The sequence below is a fragment of the Carettochelys insculpta genome, chromosome 6 (genome assembly GCF_033958435.1).
Source record: "Carettochelys insculpta isolate YL-2023 chromosome 6, ASM3395843v1, whole genome shotgun sequence".
NCBI classification, from domain to species: Eukaryota; Metazoa; Chordata; order Testudines; family Carettochelyidae; genus Carettochelys; species Carettochelys insculpta.
In genome coordinates, this window is record NC_134142.1 from 126,615,045 (window position 1) to 126,642,702 (window position 27,658).

General features: G+C 50.6%; 1 protein-coding gene and 1 long non-coding RNA gene across 2 annotated transcripts in view; one reads left to right on the forward strand and one right to left on the reverse strand.

The window, feature by feature from the left end:
* The window catches only part of LOC142015071 (uncharacterized), a 53,629-nt gene extending 49,543 nt beyond the window's left edge, over positions 1 to 4,086 (forward strand). The window contains exon 4 of the long non-coding RNA XR_012646091.1: positions 3,577 to 4,086. This is a non-coding gene — a long non-coding RNA (uncharacterized LOC142015071). The remainder of the gene's footprint in view (positions 1 to 3,576) is intronic.
* Positions 1,944 to 25,171, reverse strand: SH2B1 (SH2B adaptor protein 1). The gene is made up of 10 exons (XM_074998400.1): positions 25,071 to 25,171; positions 23,713 to 24,674; positions 8,917 to 9,018; positions 7,419 to 7,510; positions 7,134 to 7,240; positions 6,567 to 6,773; positions 5,341 to 5,558; positions 5,084 to 5,255; positions 2,438 to 2,534; positions 1,944 to 2,112 (listed from the first exon to the last, which is right to left on the reverse strand). Exons 2-10 carry the CDS (start codon positions 24,568 to 24,570, stop codon positions 2,094 to 2,096), a joined length of 1,872 nt encoding a protein of 623 aa, XP_074854501.1. The 5' UTR covers positions 24,571 to 24,674; positions 25,071 to 25,171; the 3' UTR covers positions 1,944 to 2,093.
* Positions 25,172 to 27,658: the final 2,487 nt, after the last annotated feature.

The window sequence follows — 27,658 nt, forward strand, 5'->3', positions numbered from 1 at the left end:
CTCCCCCTGGTGGCTCACTCAGCCCCAGCACCCACCTCCCAGGCAAGCCAAGTTCATTTTAGCTTGGGGTCAGTGCAGGGCCAGCAGGATCCTACCCCCATTGGGGGCAAAGGGGTTATCCTTCACCTGCCCCATGCCTCCCTCAGCTGTGTCCCAGCTATGGTGGGGGGGGTGTCTCCACCTGAGCTATGGACTAGCCTTGATCTGGCCAAGGCAGGGGTCAGCGCTCTGGTTTTGCACTGAATGCTCCCAGCCAGGCTGCAGTGCCAAGAGGGACGGCTGAGGCCAGGGCTCCAGCCAGGGAAGAGGAACTGCACATGCTCAGCAGCACTGGCTGGTGGGTGGAGCGCTGGCTGTGGAGGGCTGTTGCTCCCTGGTGACGGGAAAGTGTCTACGCTGCATCCCACTGTCAGTCTGGGGACTGTGGGCCACTCTCTGCTGCCTCTGCCCTTGGGAGCCAAGGAGCATGTTTAGGCTGCAGGGTCCTGCTCCTCTGCTTGGTGCATGGGGTGTCCTGTTAGACTCCCGCGGTGCCCTCTGTGGCTGCAACAGCCCCAGTGGGGGGAGGGTGTTTTCTCCCCCAAAGCTGCCCCACTCCCTTGCCAGCACTGTCTTGAGACCCTATCCAGGGGGACCTCACCCTCCCTTGGCCTGGGGCAGGTGTTGCTGGGGGTGAGTCGGGGGTGGAGGGAGTGTAATGTTCCTGCCCCCAGGCACAGAAGAGACGAAGCCACTGCCCTGCAGGCAAGCTGTGCTTTCCCTTTTTCTTTAAAAGGTGAACGAGATTCATACAAACGCCAAAAAAATTAACAAACAATTGGACCCCAGACAACTAAAAATCAGACAGGGTGGGGTCAGGGCTGATGCTGGGGCTTGGGTCGGGGGTGGGCTGGGTTGGCACTGGGGTCAGGGTGGGGTCAAGGCTGGGATGGGGAGTTGTAGGGAGAAGAGTCCAACTACTCCACAGTAGAAAAATAAATTCTCAAAGCCGAGAGGAGAGCGCCCTGTGAGGGCGCTGCGGGGGGGGTGGGGAGAGGAGGACCCTGGGGGGCACTCCTGTGAGGGGAGGAGACTGGCGAGGAGCGGAGCACTCTGGGGGGCGGGGAGACTGGGCGGGGAAGAGAGCACTTCAGGGGGGCAGTCCTGTGGGGGGGAGACTGGCGGGGAGAGGAGCACTCGGGGGACACTCCTGTGGGGGGGAGAACACCCCATGGGAAATTCCTGTGGGGGGAGACTGGTAAGGAGACGAGCACTCTGGGGGGGCACTCCTGTGGGGGAGGGGGAGAGAGCACTCCAGGGGACAACGCACAGTCTGGGGGACACACGAGGGGACAGACATACATAGTATCTTTTCTTTAATTGATGGGGGGTCTGTACGGTGTGGCCAATCATGGGGAGAGGGTGCTGGGGCCTGGCCCGTTGCCAGGCACTGGCTGCAGGAGGCCTATAAATACGTCGCTTGTGTTGTGAGGATGGGGCCAGAATGGGCTGAGGGATAACTGAGGATACATTCGGAGACTCGATACATTCAGTGACAGCGTGCAGAGCCAAGGGGCATGGGCAAGCTCCCTTGCTCCCTTTGGGCTCCAGAGGCCTTGCCCTGTAGTGTGTCAGTGACCAGCCCCTCTGCCAGTGGGGAACAATGTACCTTTGTGCCCAGATGGGCTCTGGACCCCTGAGGACATGCTCTGAGGGAGGGGAAAGGCTCAATCACCACACAAAGTTATGAGTTGGGAAGCTGGGATCAAGGGGGCTGGCCCTCCTGTTGCAGGGCCCTGAGTGCTCAGTGAGGCAGGGACCCTCCTGTTGTAGGGTGCTCTGTGGGGCTGCCCATCCTCAGCATGGCTCAGATGAAGGAGTACTGGTTGTTGATGGCCCGGGTGTGCCCCGTGCCTCTCTCTGGCTCCTCGACCTGGATCTGCAGGACCCTCCCTGTAGCCCCATCTTCTGGATCACCTGTGCTGCCCCCCTCATCCTCCTCCTCCTCTGGCAGGGAGGGACCGCTGGGGGCAGGGACATCGGGGATGATCCAGGGGGGCTGTGGGCTGCCCCCCTCTGGAGCTGGGTGCCAGGATGGGGGTGGTGGGGGCAGGCTATGGGAGGTGCTCGACTCTGTGGAGACAAACAGAGAGATGGGATCAGGTATTAGCGGCTGCAGTTGACACAAACCCCAGCCTCTGCCCCGTCAGTAATGGGATGAAACGCCCCTCTGCCCCTCACAGCAGGGACTGGGTCACAGGCTGCCACGGCAGGCCAAGGAGCGCTAGCCTGACACTCCTGGGACCCCTCCAGCACCTCAGACGGTACCCCATGGAAGCACTGGGGAGAGCAGTGAGCCGCGGCCCCCCCGCTCCCTTATGGATGGCATGATGGGCCATGGCACACACGACACACTCACTGCCACGGGGCTGGGCCCCCCGGCGCGCCTCACACTTACAAACAGTCATTCGCGCCGATGGAGACGAGGCCAGGCGAGTCAGGGCTGCGCTGGGTCGGCTCACAGGTGGCGGCTCGGCTGCCCGCCCTGTCCCTGCCTGCAGGGGGGAGGGCACGGGGGGAGACAGAGACGCCCATCAGATACGGGGACAGACAGACAGACATGGGGGGACAGATGGGGACAACCACCCAAAGTGAAGGTACAGACAAAGCACAGACAGGTGGGCAGACATGGGACAGGACAAGTGCCAGCGAGGGCTTGAAGGACGGTTCTCCCAACAGGGGTAATCACCCACCTTTCCCCAGATGGAGCTTCAGGCACATTGCACCCACCTCCCCCTCCGCCCTCCCGAAGCTGCTCTGTGCCTAGCGTGGCCCCCCCATGCTGCACCTGCACTATGTGCCTCTCATAGACCTCCCCCACTGACCCGCCCTGCACTGCGCCCACCTCCCCCTCTGCTCTCCCACACCTGCTCTGTGCCTAGCACTGCCCCCCCATGCTGCACCTGCGCTATGTGCCTCTCATAGACCTCCCCCACTGACCCGCCCTGCACTGCACCCACCTCCCCCTCCGCTCTCCCGCAGCTGCTCTGTGCTTTCCCCTCCATTTCCTGACGTCCACCGTGTCCCCCCATACACCTCCCCAATGAGTCAGACCTAAGCTGTACCCACCTCGCAACCCTGCCCCATTGAGCTGGAGCTGCACTGCAGCCCCCCCTTGCCCCTCCCCTACTGAATCAGACCTTAGAATCATAGAATAGTAGGACTGGAAGGGACCTCGAGAGGCCATTGAGTCCAGCCCCCTGCCCTCATGGCAGGACCAAGCATTTTCTAGACCATCCCTGAAAGCCATCTATCTAACCTCTTCTTAAATATCTCCAGTGATGGAGATTCTACCACCTCCCTTGGCAGTTCGTTCCAGTGTTTGATCACCCTGACAGTTAGAAACTTTTTCCTAATGTCCAACCTGAACCTCCCCTGCTGCAATTTAAGTCCATTGCCTCTGGTTCTATCCTCAGAGGCAAGGAAGAACAAGTTCCCTCCCTCTGCCTTATGACACCCTTTTAGATGCCTGAAAACTGCTATCATGTCCCCCCTCAATCTTCTCTTTTCCAAACTAAATAAGCCCAATTCTTTCAGCCTTTCTTCATAGGTCATGTTCTCTAGACCTTTGATCATTCTCGTTGCTCTCCTCTGGACCCTCTCCAATTTCTCCACATCCTCCCTGAACTGCGGTGCCCAGAACTGGACACAATACTCCAGCTGAGGCCTAACCAGCGCAGAGTAGAGTGGGAGAATGACTTCTCGTGTCTTGTTCACAACACACCTGTTAATGCATCCTAGAATCGTGCTTGCTTTTTTCGCAACAGCATCACACTGTTGACTCATATTTAGCTTATGGTCCACTATAACTCCTAGATCCCTTTCTGCTGTACTCATTCCTAGGCAGTCCTTTCCCATTCTGTATGTGTGACACTGATTGTTCCTTCCTAAGTGGAGCACTTTGCATTTGTCCTTATTAAACTTCATCCTGTTTACCTCAGCCCATTTCTCCAGTTTATATAGATCCTTTTGAATTATGACCCTATCCTCCAAAGAAGTTGCAACCCCTCCCAGCTTGGTATCATCTGCAAACTTAATAAGCGTACCTTCATTGGTCCCACCTCCTCCCTGAGCTGGGCTCCACTGCACCCACCTCTGCATTGAGCCAGATGTGCCCGGTGCCCACCTCCCAACACTACTTAGCTGGTGCACACTGCATGCATGCCCCCTGCACTGATACACGACCCTGACTCTCCACTGTGCAAACCTCCACCCCCTAAGAAGGCTGACATGCCCACCTAGCAATTCACCCCATCCCTTCTGAGCCTGAGGAGCCCACCTCCCTTCCAAGCCCAACGAGCCTGCCCTCCCCTTCGCTCCCAAGCCCAGTGCAGTCACCCCTTTACTCCTCTCCCCACCAAGTCAACCTGCCCACCTCCCGTCCCGCCAAGCCTGACATGCCCACCCAACTCCGCTGCCTCCTGAGCCTGACATGCCCAACCCCCTTTGCTCCCCTCTCCTGCCAAGCCCAGCACACCCACCTGCATGCCAAGCTCAACGCACCCACTCCCCATGCCAAGCTCAACGCACCCACTCCCCTCCCGCCTGCCTCCACTCCCTCCTCCAGCTACAAGCTGGACATACCTTCGTCTCCTCCTCCTCATCCTGGCTGAGTTGGACATTTGCCATGTCTACTTTCCTCCACACATTCCCCCACCCTCCGTTATCCACACAAGCTACTCTGAGCATGGACCTGCTTTGTGTCCCAGGAAGCAAGACACAAACCCATTTCCCCAGTGAGATGGGGAACAAGCTGCCCAGGGCTTGGAAACGCCTGTTCCCCACAGACAGTCCAGTCAGCTGGATGGCACCCTTCTTGGAACCACACAGACAGACATACAGACAGACAGAGAGGGGCCAGCCAGCCACTCTGCTCCCTCCCACCCAGAACTGCCAGGGAGCAGGCCGACAGGGAGCCTCCAGCCACGCCTCCTCCAGCCAGAGATGGATGAGCTGTGAGCATTGGATGGAACTGCAGCCCAAGTGCTCCGCGGGCACCCAGCACACCCACCCTGCAGTACCCTGGGGCTGCCCCCGATCTCACCATGCAGCCTCTGTGAGGCCACCACGTAGCTAACCAGGGTGACGTCGCTGGAGCCACCTGACTCCAGCGGGATGGGGTGCACTCGGAAGTGCTCCAGCATGTCAAAGATGGTCTGGAACCAGAGATGCTGCACACGGCACTGCCCATCCTCGTTCAGTGACAAGCGCAGATGCTGGAGGGGAAGGGGAGAGGCAGGTGAGACTAGTGATATGCTCCCAACCTGTCCCTGAAAGGGGCCCGTGGGCTGGCATGGTTACCTTGGCTTTGCCCTGGAAATTGAAAGTCAGAACATACTCCCCTCGCCGGGTCTCGCTCTGCCGCACCAGGAAGACACCGTGGCTGCTGGGGCCACCGGCCAGGACCAGCTGGGCAGCTTTGAGCCGGGACAAGGTGCCATGGAACCAAGGGTACTCAGAGAGGGGGTGCTCGGGGTCACCCCCACCAGGGTCCGGTTCCCCCTGGAACAGGAATGAGCCTGATGGGAGAGGAGAGTGAAACACTGTATGTGGGGGTCAGCTGTGGGCATGAACTGTGCCCTGCCACCACTGCAGCCCTGAGCCTTCCCCCACAACCACCGCCATGTCATACCCCCAACCTGCTGCCCTCCCAGACTTGCTCCCCGTCAAACCCCAGCATGCCCTGCCCCAATCCATGCTCACTTCTCTGCCCCCAGCCTGTTCCGCCCCCACAACTTTCTCCCCTCATAGCTCTCCATACCCACCTCTTCCCAACCTCCCAGCATGTCCTGCCCTGCAACTCGCTTCTCTCTAAGCCCCTGTCCATGGCACCTATCTGCCCCTCATCCACTCCCCTCTCAGGCACCATCCTTGGCTCACGTCCCGTCCCTCCTCCAACTTCTCCTCTCTCAGCCCCCATCCCCATTTTGTGCTGCCTCCTGGCCTGCTTCACTGGTCTAAGCCCCTGTCAATGACACACACGCCCCTTCCCGACCTGCTCCACCTCGCCACCTGTCACATGCAGCCCCCCTAACCTTCCCCCTTCTCAGCCCACCATATCTCACAGCTGGAAGGGACCTTGGAGGCCACCAAGTCCAGTCACCTGCTCTCTTGGTAGGACCAAGCACCATCCCTGACAGATTTTTTTTTTTTTAAATCTATTTGCCCCAGACCCATAAATAGCCTCCTCAAGGATTGAACTCACAACGCTGGGTTTAGTGAACCAGTGCTCAAACCACTAAGCTATCCCCCTGCCCATGATCCGGGCTCTGTCCACCCCAGCTCCCTATGCACCCAGTATTCCCACCTCCCACACCTTAACTCCCTCATCCCTCCTGCCCCAGACCTCCAACTCCCACCCACAGCACCTTCCTAATTACACATTTGCTTCCCACAAAATTGTTTCCCCCCACCAGATCCCATTCCTGCACCACACCCGGGAAATCCCACCCTCTCTGCCTATGTACCTTTTCCTTGACCACCCTCATTGACCCATGTCACGCCACCCAGATGCCTCTGCTTCATACCTGTTGTATCAGGAGTGTCTGGGAAGGGTGTATGCAGCAGGCTGGGGGGGTAGGGACCCTGCAGCCGCTCAGCTGTCTCATCGATGGGGACTCTGGGGGGCAGCTCTGGGGGCAGCAGCTCCATGGAGTTGAAATGGGAAGCAGCAATGGAAATGGAGGTGGGGGAGATGGAGGCTGAAGGGCGCTCAGACAGACCCCCATATGCACCTGGGGGGACAGAGAGAGGTGAAGTTACCAACTTCCACAGAGCCAGAGCACTTGGACAGACCCGTTTCAGGGTTCACTTGGGTATGCGGTGGCCCCCGAACAACATCTCCCCTCAGCAGGTCCAGAGGGCCTGGATTTCCCTGGAAACACCCAGTCCCTGAATTGTCTACTCCATCTTCTCTCCATGATGCTGGTATTGGCTGGGGCAGGGTGAGGGAACAGGGACAGGGGTCAGCTAGGGATGGCCTGTAGTAGGGTAGGAGAAAAGGCAGACAGGAAAGGGAACAGTGATTTGGTTATGGGGAAGAAGGGTTGTGGGGTTGGCAGGACTGGCACATAGGGCTCCCTCCTCACACTCACCCTGGGACAGCTGCTCGCTGCTCTCACTGGGCACCATAGGCAGATCACGGCTTGGCATGCTCTCCGAGTGGTTGAGGCAGGGCAGGGCCATGCTGTCTGCATTCTCCCTGCAGGGACACTGGTGTGATTCACAGGTAAAGGACACCCTACACCGGAGGTTCCTGTCTGGTCCCCTCCCCACTTGGGAATGCAGTACAGCTGGGTCCCAGGACAGGGCTAAGGCGAGCTGCAGCCCTGGAGGGAAATGTCAGAGCTGAGGCTCGGGACAGACACTTGCTCACTCACCCTGGGCTCATGCAATCCTGGATGTCAGCCAGCCATGACCTCATCTGCAGCGAATCGACTGTCTCCAGGATGTACTCAAGAGAGTTCTCCATCTGCCAGGGAAACCAGGTCAGTACCAGCACCATGTGTACGTGTCTGTGTGAGAGCGAGAGTGCACCCCGTGTGTGTGGGGGGGGGGGGGGAGAGAGAGCGGCTCCCACCTTCCCACACTAGTATGACACTCCCAGGACACCTTCCAGAACATTTATTAATGACCTGGCTGAAGGACTGGATTGCACCCTCAGCAAGTTTGCTGATGACACAACACTAGAGGGAGGGGTAGATACAATACTTCGGAGGGTAGAGAGAGAATCCAGAGTGACCTGGATAAATTGGAGGATTGGGCCGAAAGAAATCTGATGTGGTTCAACAAGGAGAAGTGTAGAGTCCTGCACCTGGTGTGGAAGAATCCCAAGCACTGTTATAGGCTGGGGACTGACTGGCCCAGCAGCAGTACGATGGAAAGGGACCTAGGGGTTATGGTGGATGAAAGGCTGGATACGAGCAAACAGTGGGCCCTTGTAGCCAAGAAGGCTAATGGCATATTAGGGTGCATTAGGAGGAGCATTTCAAGCAGATCTAGAGAAGTGGTTGTTCCCCTCTATTTGGCAGTGGTGAGGCCACATCTGGAATACTGTGTCCAGTTTTGGGCTCCCCATCATAAAAAGGATGTGGATTTGCTGAAGCAGGTTCAGTGGAGGGCAACAAAAATGATCAAGGGGCTGGGGCACAAGACCTGTGAGGAGAGGCTGAGGGACTTGGGCTTGTTTAGTTTACAGAAGAGAACACTGAGAGGTGATTTAATAGCAGCCTTCAACTTCCTGAAGGGGAGCTCTAAAGAGGAGGGTGAGAAACTGTTCTCAGTGGTGTCAGATGGCAGAACAAGGAGCAATGGTCTGAAGTTCAAGAGGGAGAGGTGTAGATTAGATATTAGGAAAAACTATTTCACCAGGCAGGTGGTGAAGCACTGGAATGCATTGCCTAGACAGGTGGTGGATGCTCCATCCCTTGAGGTTTTTAAGTCCCGGCTTGACAAGGTCCTGGCTGGGATGACTTAGTGGGGGAGTTGATCCTGCTTTAAGCAGGGGGCTGGACTAGATGACCTCCTGAGGTCCCTTCCAGCCCTATGATTCTATGATTCCCCTTGCACAAACCTGTGGAGTCACCTGCAACTGTCCAGGACCCCCTTAATGACCCTTCCACTCCCACCAAATATCTCCCCAACTCGGCCCCACAATAGGGGCTTCCTGCTCAGACCCTCAGCCCTGTGCTCCTCCTTGCTTCCCCAGTGAGGGGGAAGTTCCCACCCCTCAGACGGCTCCATCTGTCCCACACCCAGTCCTGTGCATGACCCACAGCAGCATCAGCGGTGCAAGGAAGGGTTGTGCACTGACCCCTTCCTCCTCCGTAAACAACAGACCCTCCCAACCCCTCCCTCCCACCCTGCCCACATACACACCTTTAAGACGAAGGTGTTTTCCTTGTCAGGCATCTCCAGTGGTGTGGTGGTGCGTACATCTGTTACTGCTGAGCAGAGAATGCTGACACGGGCTTTGCTGGACTGTGGGCAGGTCAGAAATAGGAAGGTGAGATGGAACCCTCTACCTACCACCCAGGGCCAAGCCATTCATCTCTTCCTGATATGGGGCTGTGTAAGGTCAAGTGTTATGGGACAGGGATCATTACTAATCTGATTCACTTGCAGAACAGAGCAGGGCAGGGACTTTCCCAAGACTGCACAGGATGTTCAGGAACTCAGGAGTCCAGCCTGATGCTCCTATTTGTGCTCTACCTCAGTGGTTCTCAACCATGGGTACACATTCTCCTGGGGGTATGCAGAGGTCTTCCAGGGGTACAGCTACTCATGTAGCTATTTGCCTAGTTTTACAACAGGCTTCATAAAAAGCACTAGTGCAATCAGTACAGTAAACCCTCAATTTAACAGACTAATCGGGGAAGGGTGTCTGTGAAAGCCACAAGTCCCTTAAATAGAGGATTTACTGCCCAGCCCCCCCCAACAAAGTTCACTCAGCCCCTCACTCCCCCACAAAAAAGCCCTCAGCTCACCAAAGGAGTTGTCACCGCTGGAGGAGCTGGGGGAGCCTGCTGCCACAAGAGGAGCTGCCAGAGCCTGCTGCTGGAGCTTTCCCACCATGCATGGCTGGAGGGACTCCGCCACTGCACAGCTGGAGCTTTCCTGCTGCAGGGCTGGAAGAGCCACCACTGTTGCTGGAGTTGCCATGCGCTCCTTTCATGGGGGTGGGGCACGTCTATGAGTGCCGTTTGCCCACGTATGCATCCCCACTCCCGGTAGGAGGAGTGCGTGGTGACTCCGGGAGCGCTCAGGAGGGTTCAGCTGCGGCGGACTCGGTAGGTCACTCACTGGTTTTTGGGGTGGAGGGTGGGCTTTAAGATTTTACGGACCCTAATTAAGTGGGCTTTGGGAAAAACAGGGATGGGGGAGACGGATGTCCGTTGTTCCTAAAGTCTGCTAAACTGGGGTCCATAAAATCGAGGGTTTACTGTCCAAACAAGAGGTACCAATTAACTTCAGTTAACTCAAAAAATTAACTCAAAACAAATGAATAATCAGAAATTCAATCATGATTAATCACAGTTTTAATCACACTGTTAATCAATAGAATTCTAATTTAAAGTTCTTATATTTTGGATGTTTTTCTTCATTTTCAAATATATTGATTTCAATTATAAAACAATACAAAGTGTACAGTACTGGCTTCACAAAATATTTGCATGATAAACAAAAACAAGAGCTATTTCACTTCACCTCAAACAAGTACTGTGATACAACTTCATTATCCTGAAAGTGCAACTTACAAATATAGAATTGTTTTTGTTACAGAACTGCACTCAAAACCAAAAGAGTGTAAAACTTTACAGCCTACAAGTCCACTCAGTCCCATGTCTTCTTCAGCCAATCACCAGACTAACAAGTTTGTTTACATTTACAGGAAATACTGGTGCCTACTTCTTATTTACAATGTCTCTGGAAAGTGAGAACAAGTATTCACATGGCACTATCCTAGCTGGTGTTAGAAGTTATGCATATGCCAGTTGTGCTGAGCATGTGTATGACACTCTGTGCTTCACCATCATTCCAGAGGACATGCTTCCACCTTGGCAATGTCCATTCAAAAATAGCGAATTAATTAAATTTGTGACTGAACTCCTCGGGGAAAAGAACTGTTCCCCCCCACACTTTGTCTTATCCACATTCTGCCATATATTTAAGGTTTTCATGGTCTTGTGTGATAACCCAGCACACTTTCACTAACGACTTCCTAGAACAGAAAGAACATATCAATATGAGAGTTTTAAAGATAGCTAGAGCACTCAACCCAAGGGTTAAGAATCCAACATGCCTTTCTAACATCTGAGGGAAGACATGTGGAACATGCTTGCAGAAGTCTAAAAATAAAAAGAGTAACATACCAATACAGGAACTATGGCACCCAACCTCCCTGCGGTATCAATCTGCTGGTGGCATCTGATTCTTGTGAACATAACACAACACCAGCATAGAAATATCACCTCTAGAATGCTGGCCAAAGCACAAAGGGTTATATAAATGCCTAGTACATCTGGCACCTAAAAACCTTGCAACACTAGCTACGCCACTGCCATGCAAACACCTGTTCTCACTTTCATATGACATTGTAAATTAGAAGCAAGCAACTTCTGTAAATGTAAATAAACTTGCTTGTCTTAGCAATTGGCTGAAGAAGTAGGACTGAGTGCACTTGTGGGCTCTAAAGGTTTACATTGCTTTATTTTTGAGTGCAGTTATGGAAACAAATCTCCAAGTTTGTCATTTGATTTTTAATTACAAACACATCATACTATAGTACTTCCATGAGATGAACTGAAAAACGCTATTTCTTTTGTTTATCTTTTTACAATGCAAAGATCTGAAATCACAAAAACTGTATAAAGTGAGCACTGTAAATTTTATATCTTTGTAATTTGTAAATGATATCAGTATTTGAAAATGTAGAAAACATCTAAAATATTTAAATGATATTCTATTATTGTTTAACAGCATGATTAAAACACCAATAAACCATAATTACTTTTTAATCTCACAATTAGCCACAATTATTTTTAATCACTTAACAACTCTAGTACAAACTAAAATTTCATGTAGACACTGAGTTGCTTATACTGGTCTACATACTATACACTGACACAGAATTATAATATTTAAATTCCAAATGACTTGTTTTATAACTATATGGTAAAATGAGAAAGCCAGCAATTGTTCAGGACTAATATGCTGGGATACATTTATATTTTGATGTCTTGACTTTGGAACCCAGTAATTTTTAACAGATGTAAAATTTGGGGGTATACAGGACAAAACAGACTCTAGCACAGTAGTTTGGAAAGGTTAAAAGGCACTGTTCCACTCTGCTATACCTCCACTCTCCTCCCAAGGCTAGGCACGATAACAAGCAGCCCTGACCCCAGAACACCTTTCTCTCTACCAGCTCTAGCAATGTGGGATGGGGCATTCCTTGTTATTTATGGGATTATGTTTATGAATATGAATGCAACATAAGTCAACATAACTGGACTATGATATATACAAGATACTTCATGTAAAATATCATTGAAAATGCTGCAATCTATAGAATGTGACTATGTCATTTGTGTGCATGTATCATTCCTGAGTTTGAAGTCAGAAATATGAAGTACAAACCTGTGTTACTAATATAGTCATGCCAAGTGAGAGCCATTTATAACACTCAAGGAACTTAATGGCCCAATAATCAGGAGAAAAACCTATGAACAGACTTATTTTGCTGTAAATCTTGGATGAGAGCCTATAGTGTTTCCTGCTAAGACAGGTAGCCATGTGGTTTGATGCTGGGATCTATCTTGGATGCTGTATTTTTCCATGAGAGGAGAAAGCTTAAATGGAACATATTTTCATTTATTAATAAAGCTAGTGTAAATAAATGCTATTGGGCAGGCGGGCGAAGAAGTCTGTGCATACCTTGCTTTATATTAAGAAAGAGGGTGAATTTCATTAACATATACTGTACAGATCATCAAACAGCATAAGATTGATTTACCTCGGATTCAGCTCTCAGAGGGGCTGGATACTGCAGTACTGGAGATAGGTATCTTGTGCTGGTTTTAGTTAATGGCTGCATCTTGCCTGGTGGGGGGGCAGGGAGAGAGGCAGGGATGGAGGGGGTGTTGGCCTGGATCCTGTGTCTGTGTTGCAGTGGGTCAGTGCATCTGACTCAACAAAACAGAGTACTGGGGGCCCAAGCTGGCAAGGAAAACAGGCTCAGGAGGGTCGTCCCCACACATTGGGTGACAGTCCCAAGGGGGTCCTTTCCTGCAACAGTGATACAGTGACCACTGCAGATTGTTGTTCTGAGACATTGGTCGTAATTTTCAGGGAGTTTCAGTGGTGGCTAGGGAGCAGACAATGTGGTTACTGGTTTGTTATTTTCTATTGTCTTATTCTGGATAAGAGAAATGGACAGGAAAATCAGGAAACTGAGCAAGAGTGAGCTCACAAAGGAAACAGAATAGGTTTCAAATGGAAGAAAATTAAAAAACTAAGAAACACATGCAATTAAGACAGATGGAAATTAATGCACAAATTGCCAGGGTAAAAGTTGGTCACAGAAAGCCATAGAGGCAGCAACAGCCAGACAGCAGGCTGCACTCCCTGACCCTGTAACTAGAAGACAAAGAAATGTGTGACACTGATTGTTTCTTCCTAAGTGGAGCACTTTGCATTTGTCCTTATTAAACTTCATCCTGTTTACCTCAGCCCATTTCTCCAGTTTACCCAGATACTTTTGAATTATGACCCTATCCTCCAAAGAAGTTGCAACCCCTCCCAGCTTGGTATCATCTGCAAACTTAGTAAGTGTACTTTCTATGTCAATATCTAAATCGTTGATGAAGATATTGAACAGAACCGGTCCTAAAACAGACCCCTGCGAAACCCCACTAGTTATACTTTTCCAGCTGGATTGAAAACCATTAATAACTACTCTCTGGGTACGGTTATCCAGCCAGTTGTTCACCCACCTTATAGCAGCCCCATCTAAGTTGTATTTGCATAATTTATTGATAAGTATATTATGTGAGACCGTATCAAATGCTTTACTGAAGTCTAGGTATACCACATCCACCGCTTCTCCCTTATCCACAAGACTCGTTATTCTATCAAAGAAAGCTATTAGATTGTTTTGACATGATCTGTTTTTAACAAAGCCATCCTGGCTGTTCCCTAGCACCTTACCACCTTCCAAATGCTTGCAGATGATTTCTTTAATTACCTGCTCCATTATCTTTCCTGGCACAGAAGTTAAGCTGACTGGCCTGTAGTTTCCCTGGTTATTCTTTTTCCCCTTTTTATAAATGGGTACTATATTTGCCCTTTTCCAGTCTTCTGGAATCTCTCCCGTCTCCCACGATTTACCAAAAATGATTGCTAAAGGCTCAGATACCTCTTCTATCAGCTCCTTGAGGATTCTAGGATGCATTTCATCAGGCCCTGGTGATTTGCAGACATCTACTTTTTCTAAGTAAATTTTAATTTGTTCTTTTCTTATTTCAACTTCTAAGCCTACCCCTTTTTCACTAGCATTCTCTATGTCAGGCATTCCTTCAGATTTCTCAGTGAAGACCGAAACAAAGAAATCATTAAACATTTCTGCCATTTCCAAATTCCCTGTTACGGTTCCTCCCTCCTCACTGACCAATGGCCCTACCCTCTCCTTAGTCTTCCTCTTGTTACCAATGTATTTGTAAAAAGCCTTCTTGTTTCCCTTTATGCTTGTAGCTAGTTTGAGCTCATTTTGTGCCTTAGCCTTTCTAATCTTGCTCCTGCACGCTCGCGGTGTTTGCTTATATTCATCCTTTGTAATTTGTCCTAGTTTCCATTTCTTATAAGATTCCTTTTTTATTTTGAGATCATGCAACATCTCCTGGTTAAGCCAAGGCAGTCTTTTGCCATGTTTTCTGTCTTTCCTACACAGTGGGATAGCTTGCTTTTGGGCCCTTAATAATGTCCCTTTGAAAAACTGCCAACTCTCCTCAGCCGTTTTTCCCCTCAGTTTAGCTTCCCATGGGACCTTACCTACCAGCTGTCTGAGTTTACCAAAATCTGCCTTCCTGAAATCCATTATCTCTATTGTACTGTTTTCCCTTCTACCCTTCCTTAGAATTGTGAACTCTATGATTTCATGATCACTTTCACCCAAGCAACCTTCCACTTTCAAATTCTCAATAATTTCCTCCCTATTTGTTAAAATTAAATCTAGAACAGCTTCCCCTCTGGTAGCTTTTTCAACCTTTTGGAATAAAAAGTTGTCTGCAATGCAATCCAAGAATTTATTGGACAGTCTGTCCACTGCTGTATTAGTTTCCCAACATATACCTGGATAGTTGAAGTCCCCCATCACCACCAAATTCTGGGCCCTGGATGATTTTGTTAGCTGTTTAAAGAAAGCCTCATCCACCTCTTCCACCTGGCTAGGGGGCCTGTAGTAGACTCCTAGTAGGACCTCATCCTTGTTTTTTAATCCTCTGAGTCTAACCCAGAGACTTTCAACCCGTCCATCTCCTTCGTCCATCTCCACCTCTGTCCAAGTGTGTACATTTTTAATATACAAGGCAACACCTCCTCCCTTCTTTCCCTGTCTGTCCTTCCTAAGCAGGCTGTACCCTTCAATACCAACATTCCAATCATGAGTATTATCCCACCAAGTTTCTGTGATGCCAACGATATAGTTGTATTCATTTATTAGTACTTCCAATTCTTCTTGCTTATTTCCCATACTTCTTGCATTTGTATATAGGCATCTCAGACATTGATTTGGCCTTGCCTCCCAGTTTTGCGCTGGCCTTCTTTTTACTCTCCCAGTGTAGCCCATACTCCCTCCCATTTCAAATTCATCTCCCATGTATTCATGCTGTCCACTTACCTGCAGGCTTTGCTCCCCTGCCCCCGTCGAACCTAGTTTAAAGCCCTCCTCGCTAGGTTAGCCAGCCTGTGTCCGAATATGGTCTTCCCCCTCCTCGACAGGTGAACGCCATCTCTGCCTAGCAGTCCTTCCCGGAAAAGGATCCCGTGGTCAAAGAAACCAAAGCCTTCCTGGCGACACCATCTACGCAAACAAGCATCCACCTCCAGGATACACCTGTCTCTGCCTGGGCCCCTACCTCTGACAGGCAGGTTTGAAGAGAATACCACCTGCGCCCCAAACTCCCTGACCCGTGCCCCCTGAGCCCTGAAGTCACTCTTGACCTGCCCAGCGTCACACCTCGCAGTATCATTAGTGCCCACATGGATGAGAAGCATGGGATAGTAGTCAGAGGGCCGGATAATCCTTGACAATACCTGCGTAACGTCTCGGATACGGGCCCCCGGCAGGCAGCACAACTCCTGAGATGAAATGTCAGGGCGACAGATGGGCGCCTCCGTCCCCCTCAGAAGAGAGTCTCCAACCACCACTACTGTACGTTTCCTTCTTGCAGGAGTGGCAGTAGACTTCCCAGCCTTGGGGGTACGAGGCTTCTCCTCGTCTGTATGGGGTAATTCTTGGCCTCCTGTATCGAATACAGCATAACGGTTTCCAGTACCACGGTGGGAGGGTTCTGAGCAGGGGTGGGACACAGCCTGCTGCGAGAAGTAACCAGCTGCCAGTGTCCACCCTGGTCCACCTCCTCCAGTGGTTTATAAGCCGTCCTGTGCACTGGGACAGTTACCTCCGCAGTCTCCACCTGAATACTATCCAGGAACTGCTCATGGACTCGGATACTCCTCAACCTGGCCACCTCCTCCTGCAGCTCCCCCACCTGCTGCCTGAGAGATTCCACCAGCAGGCAGCTTTCACACTGAATATTCCCCTCAGCCTGGGTATCAGTAAGTGGGAACGGCAAGCCACAGTCCTTGCAGAACATCATACCAGAACAGACTCAATATTTAAGGCATAGAGAACCAAAAACAGTAATCAAGGAGGACAAATCAGAAAAAAATGATCAAGGTGAGCAAATCAGACAGTAGGGGGTAGAAGGGAGGGAGAAGATCTAGAATTAGATGAAGCCAAGTATGCAAATGAGCCCATATAGTGACTCAGAAAATTCCCATTCCGGTTCAAACCACGTGTTAATATGCCGAACTCCATTCAAGAAATACATTTCCTGGACCCTACAGTACAAATCAAGGATGGCCTGATTGGTACCACACTGTACTGGAAACCCACTGATCGCTATACTTACCTGCACCCTTCTAGCTTCCATCCTGCACACATAACTAGATCCATTGTTTACAGTCAAGCCCTGAACAACAATCGCATTTGCTCTGATCCAACTGACAGAGACCAAAAACTACAAGATCTTTACCAAATAGTCATAAACCCGAATTACGTACCAGGAGAAATGAAAAAACAAATTGACAGGGCCAGACGAATACGGACCAGCTACTTCAAGATCGGCCCAAAAAAGCCAAGAACAGAACACCACTGGTCACCACCTTCAGCCCCTACCTCAAACCACTGCAACGTATTATTAAAGACGTACAACCTATCCTTAATCAGGATGCCACACTCCAGAAGGCCCTATGTGACAGGCCTGTTCTCTCCTACAGACAACCTCCCAACATTATGAGGATTCTCACCAACAATCACAGTCTATACCACAGGAATACCAGTCCTGGAACCTTTCCTTGCAATAAAACCCGCTGCCAGCTTTGTCCACATATCTTTTCTGGAAGTACCATCACTGGACCTAACAAGGTTACCCACAGAATCACGGGCACATTCTCATGTTCCTCAACTAACATCATACATGCCATCATGTGCCGACAATGCCCAAATGCTTTGTACATTGGACAGACTTCTAACTCCCTTAGACAAAGAGTTACTGGGCACAAAACAGACATAAAAACACTCCACATCCACAAACCGGTTAGTGAACATTTTAATGGAGTGGGCCATTCTGTTAATGACTTAAGAGTCTGCGTGTTACTGAAGAAAAATTTTCGCACCACTATTGAAAGGGAGACAGCTGAGCTCTCTTTTATATTCAAATTTGGCGCATTAACACGTGGTTTGAACTGGGATAGGAATTTTCTGAGTCACTGTAGGGGCTCGTTTGCATACTTGGCTTAATCTAATTCTTGACCTCCCCCGCCACTCTGATTTGCTCACCTTGATCATTTTTTTTCTGATTTGTCCTCCTTGATTACTGTTTTTTGTTCTCTGTGCCTTAAATATTGAGTCTGTTCTGGTGTGGCTGTGGTCTGAAGAAGTGGGTCTGTCCCACGAAAGCTCATCACCTAATAAATTATTTCATTAGTCTTTAAAGTGCTACTTGACTGCTTTTTTGTTTTGCACCATGTTGAGTGGGAAAAAGCAGTAGATAACACACAGAAATGGTGCTACCCAAAGCACAGAGGCACCCAGGAAGTGGCCACTTATCATACAGGATTTGTAAAAACAAAACAAAAGGATTTGTAAAGGTTGTCACTGCACCACCAAGCAGTGAGCATCTGCAAGCTGTTGATCTTAACAGCAGAGAACTCAAGGGATGAGGGATACTGAGGCAGAAAGTTCTGTGGTCAGGAGGGAACTGGTCCAGAGGGAAGCTATATTGCCAGAAAAGATGACATAACCTGAATTGTAACAGAGAGTAAGCCGTGCTGGTCTATACACTATCAAAACAAAAAGCAGTCAAGTAGCACTTTAAAGACTAGCAAAATAGTTTAATAGTTTATTAGTTTTGTAGAAAGGGAAGTGGACGAGCTGACATTTATATTCAAATTTGGAACATTAACACATGGCTTAAATCGTGATGTGAACTTTCTGAGTCACTATAGGGGCTAGTCTGCATACTTGACTCAATCTAATTCTTGATCTTCCCCCCCACCCCTCCACTCTCTGATTTGCTGACCTTGATTATCTTTTTCTGATTTGTGCTCCTTGCTTACTGTTTTTGGTTCTCTGTGTCTTAAATATTGAGTCTGTTCTGGTCTGGATATGGTCTGAAGAAGTGGGTCTGTCCCACGAAAGCTCACCTAATAAACTATTTTGCTAGTCTTTAAAGTGCTACTTGACTGCTTTTTGTTTTGATAACCTGAATTGGTGGGAGATCACAAAATCCCTGTTCCTTTGACTGAAATGCACACTGTAACTGAGGATCTGGAAGCTGGACTGATCATGGCTGCTGTACCTAACAACTTATCTCCAGTGTTAACTGGGAATGACTATCAATATCACTAAAACTGTCCAAGGGTCTGTTAGTAGCGAGAAAGGATCTCATGCTGAAGCTCCAGAGGGAGAGTGTGAAGTTACAGGTGCTGCTGGGTACATAGGAAAGTGTGTCTTTAATTCTTCCATATCAGTAGAAAATGAGCTGATGGGCGCATGGATTGCAGAGGTCAGTGCTTGTGGCTCCAGGGCTCAAGGCATCATCTCTTCCAAGGGAGTGAGGGACTGGGTTGCCTGTACACTGATTGCTCGGTGCCAGTGAGTGGTAGTGGAACAAGGGACAGCTCTGGCAATAGGATGCAGAAGAGCGTGTCCTGCAGGGGGCCGTGATGGCCATTGTGGTGGGCAGGGATTCCAAAGGCCCTGTAGCTGGGGGCAGACCCAACTCAGATAAGAGCATAAGAATGGACTTACGGGGTCAGACCAAAGGTCCATCCAGCCCAGTATCCTGTCTGCTGACAGTGGCCAATACCAGGTGCCCCAGAGGAAGTGGACTGAACAGGTATTGATCAAGCACTCTCTCTCCAGCCAGCCATCTCTAGTTTCTAACAAACAGAGTCCAGGTACACCATTCTTTACCCATCCTGGCTAATAGCCATTAATGGACCTAACCTCCATGAATTTATCTAGCTCTTTTTAAAACCCTGTTATAGCCCTAGCCTTCACAGCCTCCTCTAGAAAGGAGTTCCACAGGCTGTGTGAAGAACTTTCTTTCATTTGTTTTAAACCTGCTGCCCATTTATTTCATTTGGGCCGTGTCTACACTAGCCCCAAACTTCGAAATGGCCATGCAAATGGCCATTTCGAAGTTTACTAATGAAGTGCTGAAATACATATTCAGTGCCTCATTAGCATGCGGGTGGCTGCGGCACTTCGAAATTGATGCGGCTCGCCGCCGCGTGGCTCGTTCCAAGGGGGCTCCTTTTCGAAAGGACCCCGCCTACTTCGAAGTCCCCTTATTCTCATCTGCTCATAGGAATAAAGGGACTTCGAAGTAGGCGGGGGCCTTTAGAAAAGGAGCCCCGTCGGGACGAGCCGCGCCAATTTCGAAGTGCCGCGGCCACCCGCATGCTAATGAGGTGCTGAATATGTATTTCAGCGCTTCATTAGTAAACTCTGAAATGGCCATTTACATGGCCGTTTTGAAGTTTGGAGCTAGTGTAGACACGGCCCTGGTGTCCTCTTATTTTGATATTATGAGAACAAATAAATAATTTTTCCTTGTTCCCTTTTTCCACTCCACTCCTAATTTTATATACCTTTATCATATCCCCCCCTAGTCTCCTCTTTTCTAAGAGAAAGAGTCCTAGTCTCTTTAATCTCGCTTCATGTGGGACCTGTTCCAAAACCCTAATCATTTTAGTTGCCCCTTTCTGAACCTTTTCTAATACCAATAAATCTTCTTTGAGATTTGAGGAGACCAGATGTGTACGCAGTATTCAAGATGTGGGCATACCATGGTTTTATACAAGGGCAATAAGATATTCTCTGTATTATTTTCTATACTTTTTTTCACGATTCCTAACATCCTGTTTGCTTCTTCGACTGCCACTGCACACTGCATGGATGTTTTCAAAGAACTATCCACGATGACTTTAGGATCTCTCTCCTGATGAGTTATAGCTAAATTAGCCCCCATCATACTGTACGTATAGTTGGGGTTATTCTTCCCAATGTGCATTACTTTATATTTATCTGCATTAAATGTAATTTGCCATTTTGTTGCCCAATCACTCAGTATTGTGAGATCCTTTTAAAGTTCTTCACGGTCTGCTTTCGTCCTAACTATCTTGAGCAGTTTAGTGTCACCTGCAAACTTTGCCAACTCACAGTTTTCCACTTTCTCCAGATCATTTATGAATAAGTTGAATAGAATTGGTCCTACGACTGACCCTTGGGGAGCACCACTAGTTACCCTTTTCCATTCTGAAAATTTACCATTCTTTCTATCCTCTGCTTCCTGCCTTTCAACAAATTCTCAATCCACAAAAGGATCTTCCTTCTTATCTCATGACAACTCAATTTATGTAAGTGCCTTTGGTGAAGGACTTTGTTAAAGGCTTTCTGGAAACCCAAGTACACTATTCTACTCAGTCCCTCTTAGCCACATGTTTGTTGACCCCTTCAAAGAACTCTAATAGATTAGTAAGACATGATTTCCCTTTACAGAAACCATGCTGACTTTTGCCCAATAAATTACATTCTTCTATGTGTCTAACAATTTTATTCTTGACTATGGTTTCAATTTATTTGCCTGGTATTGACGTTAGATTTACTGGTCTTTAATTACCGGAATCGCCTCTAGAGCCCTTTTTAAATATTGGCGTTACATTAGCTATCTTCCAGTCATTGGGTACAGAAGCTGATTTATAGGATAGGTTATAAACCACAGTTAACAGTTCTGCAATTTCACATTTGAGTTTTTTCAAAACTCTTGGGTGAATGCCATCTGGTCCTTGTGACTTGCTACAGTTAAGTTTATCAATCAGTTCCAAAACCTTCTCTAACCAGGAGGAGGGTACTGTGCCAGCCAGTGAAAAGTCTGTCATGACTAGTAGCTACCAGGCTGCAACTAGACAGGGGACAGATTCCCATTTGGAGGACACAATGGTGTATGCCTTAGACAGGAACCCAAAGGAGGAAGTTCAGTCAGAAGGCAAGGGGAGACAGGAATGTCTCCCCATTTATTACAGGTGAGGATCTGCATCTGAAATGCCAGATACCTCACCCATGGCTCAGGTTGTAAGGAGAACCAGAGTATCTGACTTCCCAGAGAGAAGTGGCCACAGAACAGACCTCTTGCTGACAGGGAGAGGAGCAACAAAGCCTGTCTCCATTCAAGACCCACATTTGCAAAATGTCTGTCCTACTGTTCTCGGGAAACCCAACTCTGTCTCTTCAAGGCAGGGAGGGGTCTGTTCCAAGCAGTCCCGTTTCCGTGAAAATGCTAACGAATCACCAGGTGAGGGGAAAACAACAGCCACCCCCTGGGAAGGTACACCCCTCCCCACAGCCGCACATCAGGTACAGACTGTTGGGGGTGATCCATGGAAAGGCATCTCAGGAGAGGGGCAGACCAAGAACATGCAGATTCTCCATACGCACTGTCCTCCCCAAAACATCAGAGACCCACTTGAACTGAAAACCTTCACTGAGGGAAAAAGGAAAGTATATATCTCCACACAGAGTAGGGTGCATGAAGGGGCTGGAAGACACACACGCTAACCAGTCCAAAATGGTCTAGGAAAAAGGTGTGATAAGGCAGTCACATTCGGAAGCGCCTCTCTCTGATGAATTGCTGGTTGTATTTTCTTTTGCTACCCAGCTGTGGGTCAAGACAAGAAAGCTGATATTGATGTTAAATCCCTTGAAAATTTATGATATACCTGATTTTTGGAAAAAACAGGTTTTTGTACATGCTAGGAATGGTGCCAAGAGAGTCCCATAAAAATGCAGCTTCTCAGCTAACACCTGTAAATAGGCTTAGAGCTTAGCACAGCAGCAAGAGCATAACAACTCTACACTACGGTATGGGAGGAGAAATTGAGGCAGACAAACCCGTGGCCTTGGTGGCTAAATGCCAAGACACCTACACTTTGAGAGATATTACTATCTGCATTATGTAAGCAATGCTACACCCCAAAATGTTAACAGGCATCCTGGGAACAGAAACGCAGAACTTTAAACAAATAAAATACCCACAAATGACAATACATCAGAGTTGTACGAGCACAGCCAAAAAGGATTTTAGGCACGCTGCCTGCAACTTGGTCAGTGAACAAGCCTCTGACCATGATCTCTAGGGGAGGTGTGACAGACATTCCACATCATTTATGGGAATATGCTTATGAATATGAACAAAACGTAACTGGTCTATGGTTTATAAGATATCCTTCATGTGAGATATCACTGGAAAGGTTGTAATCTACGGAATACAACTATGCCATGTGTCTGCATGTATCATACCTGTATTTGAAGCCAGAAATACAAAGTATAAATTTGTGTTACGAATGTGGTCGTGCTAAAAGATGGCTGTTAGTAGTACTCAAGGATCTTAATGGCTCGTTACTCAGGAGAAAGATTTGTGATTAGACTTGTTTTGCTGTAAAACTGGGATACGGGGCTATCGTGGCCCAATCAGGACAGGTGACCATGTCACCTGATGCTGGAATCCCTCTTGGATGCTGTATTTTTCCACACAAAGAGAGGAAATGTTTAGATGGAAAAACAGAGGAGTCCTGCCTTATGTAAAACCTATCTGAGGGTGGAGAGTGAGGCAATCTAGACTGTCAGTTCTAAGCAGCCATCTCAGTTAAGATAACTGCAAGAAAAATCTAAAGCTGAAGTCGGAGAGGCATCCGGCCCACAGTGAAGGCCTTCCAGTTGGTGAAAGTAGCTTATTAGAACAACTTTGAGGAAGAGGTATTAAATGCAACTTTGCATGTTCTGTTTTACTTTTTGTTGAGTAACCTACACTGCACTTTGTGCTCTCTCCTAAGAGCACTTAAAGCCTACCTTTTGGCTTTTGTTGATTAAAAAACCCAGTACACATAACTGTTACTGGGGAGTAGGGGAAGAGTCTGGACAACTCTCTTTTCACATTAAGAAAAAAAGATAAATTTCACAAAACTTATAGTTTCAGATTTCTACACATAAAATGGATTTATGTAGTGTTCAGCACCCAAAAGGGGCTGGGTATTTGGAGTGCTGAAAACAAGTATTTTTCACTGTGATATTTTCAGTCGATGCCTACAGCTTTGGGGATGTGGCCTGTACCTGACATCGTTGTAGCAAGTTAGTATGTCTAACTCAATATGGGGTGACAGCACTAAAGGGAGCCCAACCTGTCACACTTTCCCTGTACCCTGTCTCCCACAACATGCACAGCTCATTCAGTGCCCCTCAACCCTGAACTGAAGCTCTCACCCATCTAAACCTGGGGCTCCACTACTCCATCCCTTCAGGAAGACAGACACCCCTCAGCACTCCCTCACCTTGGGGGGGATATAGAATTCCAGCAAGTAGCCCTCGCCCTCTCCCTTGCCTGCCTTCCGCAGTAGCAGCCGGCATTTCTGCCATCGGGCCCGACTGCTACTCCCTCCTCCGCCGTCATCCGCCATGATGTAATTGAGCAGCCCCTCACGACGGACACTGGACAGTTCCACTTTGGGGGCTGGTGCCTTACTGAGCCGCAGCCGCTCAAACTTGTGTGTCCAACGCTCAGTGGGCAAGGAGTCTGCAGCCCCACCTCCTGAGGAGTTTGAATTCGTGTTGGCCCCACTAGCTTCCTCCTCGGTGGGGGACTCAGCTGAGCTCTTCCATTGCAGGATGCCACGCATGCTGCCCCGCACGCTGCGGCTGACATTACGCAAGGAGAAGCGCTTCTTGAGCTTAGGCTTGGTGCTGGCAGTTGCGGCAGAGGCAGAGACATCCTCAGAGCTGCGAGACTGACTGCTGGAGATCCCTGAGGCCAGGCCAGGCTGCAGCTCTACCGGGGAAGCCACTGAGGAGTCACTGCACGTCTCAGAGAGGTCCCGGGTGGAGGAAGAAGAGGCACCCCCAGTGCAATGGTGGGTGCCAGTGAAGGGAGCAATATCACAGCGGAGTGGTGAGTCACCACTACAGGCCCGGCTCACCTCCGCCTCGAAGTGCTCCACAAAGTGCTCAGCAAAGCGGCGAGAAAAGGCTGCCTCAGCCCCCTGTTCTGCAAACTGTGGGTTCTCGATCAGGAAGGCACGAAAACGCCGTGCAAAGTCCAAGGCCGCAGCCCGGGCATGGGCCTCACAGAAGTCCCTCCAGCTGGGCGAGGGCAGCGGTGCTGCCGCCTCCAATGCCCCCACACTGCCGTTCATGCTGCCGCCGCTGTCCACAAGACAGGGGCCCCGGGAGGGGCTGGGCGCCAGGATTCTGACCGCCAAGAGGCTGTTGCTGCTCCTGGTGCTACTGTCGTGCTCACCTGGGACAGCGTGGGGAGACACCCAGTGAGACATCAAGCAGGGAAGAACACCCGGGAATAGAATGCAGCATGGCGAGGTAAGCGAAGGTGAGCCCAGAAGAAGGGAGGGGCCAGGGAAGCTGAGCACCTGCTCCGAGAGCGTGCCAGGAACTGGTGCTCAAAGGGTGACCCCCTTTGGAAACAGAAAAACTGAACCGGGACGGGACGGGACGCGCCCCGCCCCCATGGCCTGTCCCGGGCCCCCGGGGCCCACTTCCGGCGCCTGTCCCGGGCCCCCGGGCCACCTGCACCCCTCCCGCCGCCTGTCCCGGGCCCAAAGCCACCTCCCAGCGCTGGCGCAGGGTCCGGGTGGGCAGCCTGGCACACGGGGCCCCAGGGGGCGGAGCCAAGTCTCACCATCCCGCCCGGCAGCTGCAGCTCCGGCTCCGGCTCCGGCTCGTCGCGGGTCTGCGCAGCAACAGCTTCCTAGTCTATCACCGTTACAGCGAGGAGGACAGGACCCTGGACGCGTCACTTCCGCTTCCGTGTCCTCCGGTATGCGTCACACGACGAGGCTTCCACTTCCATCGAGTGACCGGAAGCCAAGAGCGGCAGGTGCCGCTGGCGTTAAAGCGCCGTTCGCCGACGTCGGAGCCGCGCAAAGTTCGTCTGTCTCGGACTCCTCGGCTGCAGCGGGGAGTCACCATAGAGTCACCGAGGCGGGTGGAAAGTACCATAGAACGGGAGCGCCAGAGCGCCTCCTGTGCACGCGGCGTCCACAGGGCGGGCCGGGGCAGAGCTCCCGACACCTCCCAGCGGCACAATAGAGCGTGGGGGTCGGGCTAGGCCCGGGAGGGGACCCCGCCGACACCATAGAGACAAGGGGGTAGAGCGGCCACTGCCCCGGAAGCCGCTCCATGCTGGTCCGACAAGGGGGAAGGGAGAGTCTTGTGCGGCCACCGTTCACAGCTACACCTCCCGCGTTCCCGCCCTGCCCCCTCATTTCCTTCCTGCCCCTCCCCTTCACTTCCTTCCCTGCCCCCCCATTCGTTTCCTTCCTTCCCTGCTCCCTCCCCCGTCAACCCTGCCCTCTCCCCTCCCCCTCCTTTCCTTCCCGCCCCGCTCCCCCCTCGTGTCCTTCCTACCCTGCCCTCCTCCTCGTTTCCTTCCATGCCATTCCCTGCACCGCCCCCTCCCCCTCGTTTCCTTCCTACCCCTTCCCTTCCCTGTCCTCTCCCCTCATTTCCTTCCCTGCCCCTCCCCTTCACTTGCTTCCCACCCCTTCCCTGCCCTGCCCCTCATTTCCCACCCCACCCCTTCCCTGCTGTCCCTCACCCCCCCATTTTCCATCCCACCTTTTCCCTGCACTCTTCCCTGCCCTGCCTTCTCCTCCCCTTCCCCCCTCCCTCATTTTCCATCCCACCCCTTCCCTATACCCTACCCCTTCTATCCCCTGCCCTGCTCTTCTCCCTCCCCTAATTTCCCACCCCACCCCTTCCCTGCGCCTTATCCCTTCTATCCCCCGCCCTGCCCCTTTCCCACCCCACTCTTCCCCTGCTGTCCCCCACCCTGCCCTTCCCCCTCCCCCTCATTTCCCTCCCACACCTTACCCCTCCCCCTCCTCATTTTCCAGCCCACCCCTTCCCTGCACCCTACCCCTTCTATCCCCCACCCTGCTCTTCCCCCCCTCATTTCCCGCCCTATCCCTTCTACCCCACCCTGTCCCTTTCCCACTCCACTTTCCCCTGTTGTCCCCCACCCTGCCCTTACCCCTCCCCCTCATTTTCCATCCCACCTCTTCCCTGCACCCTACCCCTTCAATCCCCCATCCTGCCCTTCCTCCTCCCCCTCATTTCCTGCCCTACCCCTTATATCCCCCACCCTGCCCCTTCCCCATCCCACCCTGCCCCTTCCCTGTTCTGTCCCCCACCCTGCCCTTCCTCATTTTTCCATCCCACCCCTTTCCTGTGCCCTACCCCTTCATATTCCCCGCCCTGCCCCTTCCTCATTCCGCCCCACCCCTTCCCTGCTCTGTCCCCTGCCCTGCCCTTCCTCCTCTTCCTCATTTTTCCATCCCACCCCTTTCCTGTGCCCTACCCCTTCATATTCCCCGCCCTGCCCCTTCCTCATTCCACCCCACCCCTTCCCTGCTCTGTCCCCCGCCCTGCCCTTCCCCCTCCCCCTTATTTTACATCCCACGCCTTCCCTGCGCCCCATCTCCTCTGCCCTGCCCCACTGTCCTCTGCCCTGCCCCTTTCCCCATCCCTCCTGTGCTATCCCACACCTTCCCTGCATCCCACCCTCCTCTGCCCTTCCCTGCCCCTTCCTGTTCCATCCCATCCCTTCTCTGCACCTCACCCTCCTCTGCTCTTCTCCTGCTCTGTCTTCCTCCCTCTCCTTTAAGAACATAAGAATGGCCATTACTGTGTCAGATCAAAGGTCCATCTAGCCTAGTATCCTGTCTGCTGACAGTGGCCAGTGCCCAGTGTCCCAGAGGGGGTGGACTGAAGACAATGATCAAGCGACATGTCTCCTGCCAGCCATCTTTAGCCTTTGACAAACAGAGGCCAGGAACACCATTCCTACCCTCTGGCTAACAGCCTTTTATGAACCTAATCTCCATGAATTTATCTAACTCTTCTTTGAACTCTCTTATAGTGCTAGCCTTCACAGCCTCCTCTGGCAAGGAGTTCCACAGGTTGACTGTGCGCTATGTGGAAAAAGAACTTTCTTTTATTTGTTTTAAACCTGCTACTCATTAAAACAAAAAAGCAGTCCAGCAGCACTTTCAAGACATTTCCTGGACACTACAATACAAATCAAGGATGGCCTGATTGGTACCACACTCTACCGGAAATGCACTGTTTGCTATACTTGCCTACAAGCTTCTAGCTTCCATCCTGCACACATAACTAGATCCATTGTTTACAGTCAAGCCCTGAGGTACAATCACATTTGCTCTGATCCTACTGATAGAGACTGAAAACTACAAGCTCTTTACCAAA

What these genes read in the sequence shown, in the direction of transcription:
- SH2B1 (XM_074998400.1), bottom strand. Translation starts at nt 24,570, where the DNA reads ATGAACGGCAGTGTGGGGGCATTGGAGGCGGCAGCACCGCTGCCCTCG. An exon ending in CAGCGAGCAGCTGTCCCAGG is followed by an intron (nt 6,774 to 7,133) that starts GTGAGTGTGAGG and finishes CTGTCCCCCCAG; the next exon opens with GTGCATATGGGGGTCTGTCT. An exon ending in AGACACTCCTGATACAACAG is followed by an intron (nt 5,559 to 6,566) that starts GTATGAAGCAGA and finishes CTCTCCCATCAG; the next exon opens with GCTCATTCCTGTTCCAGGGG.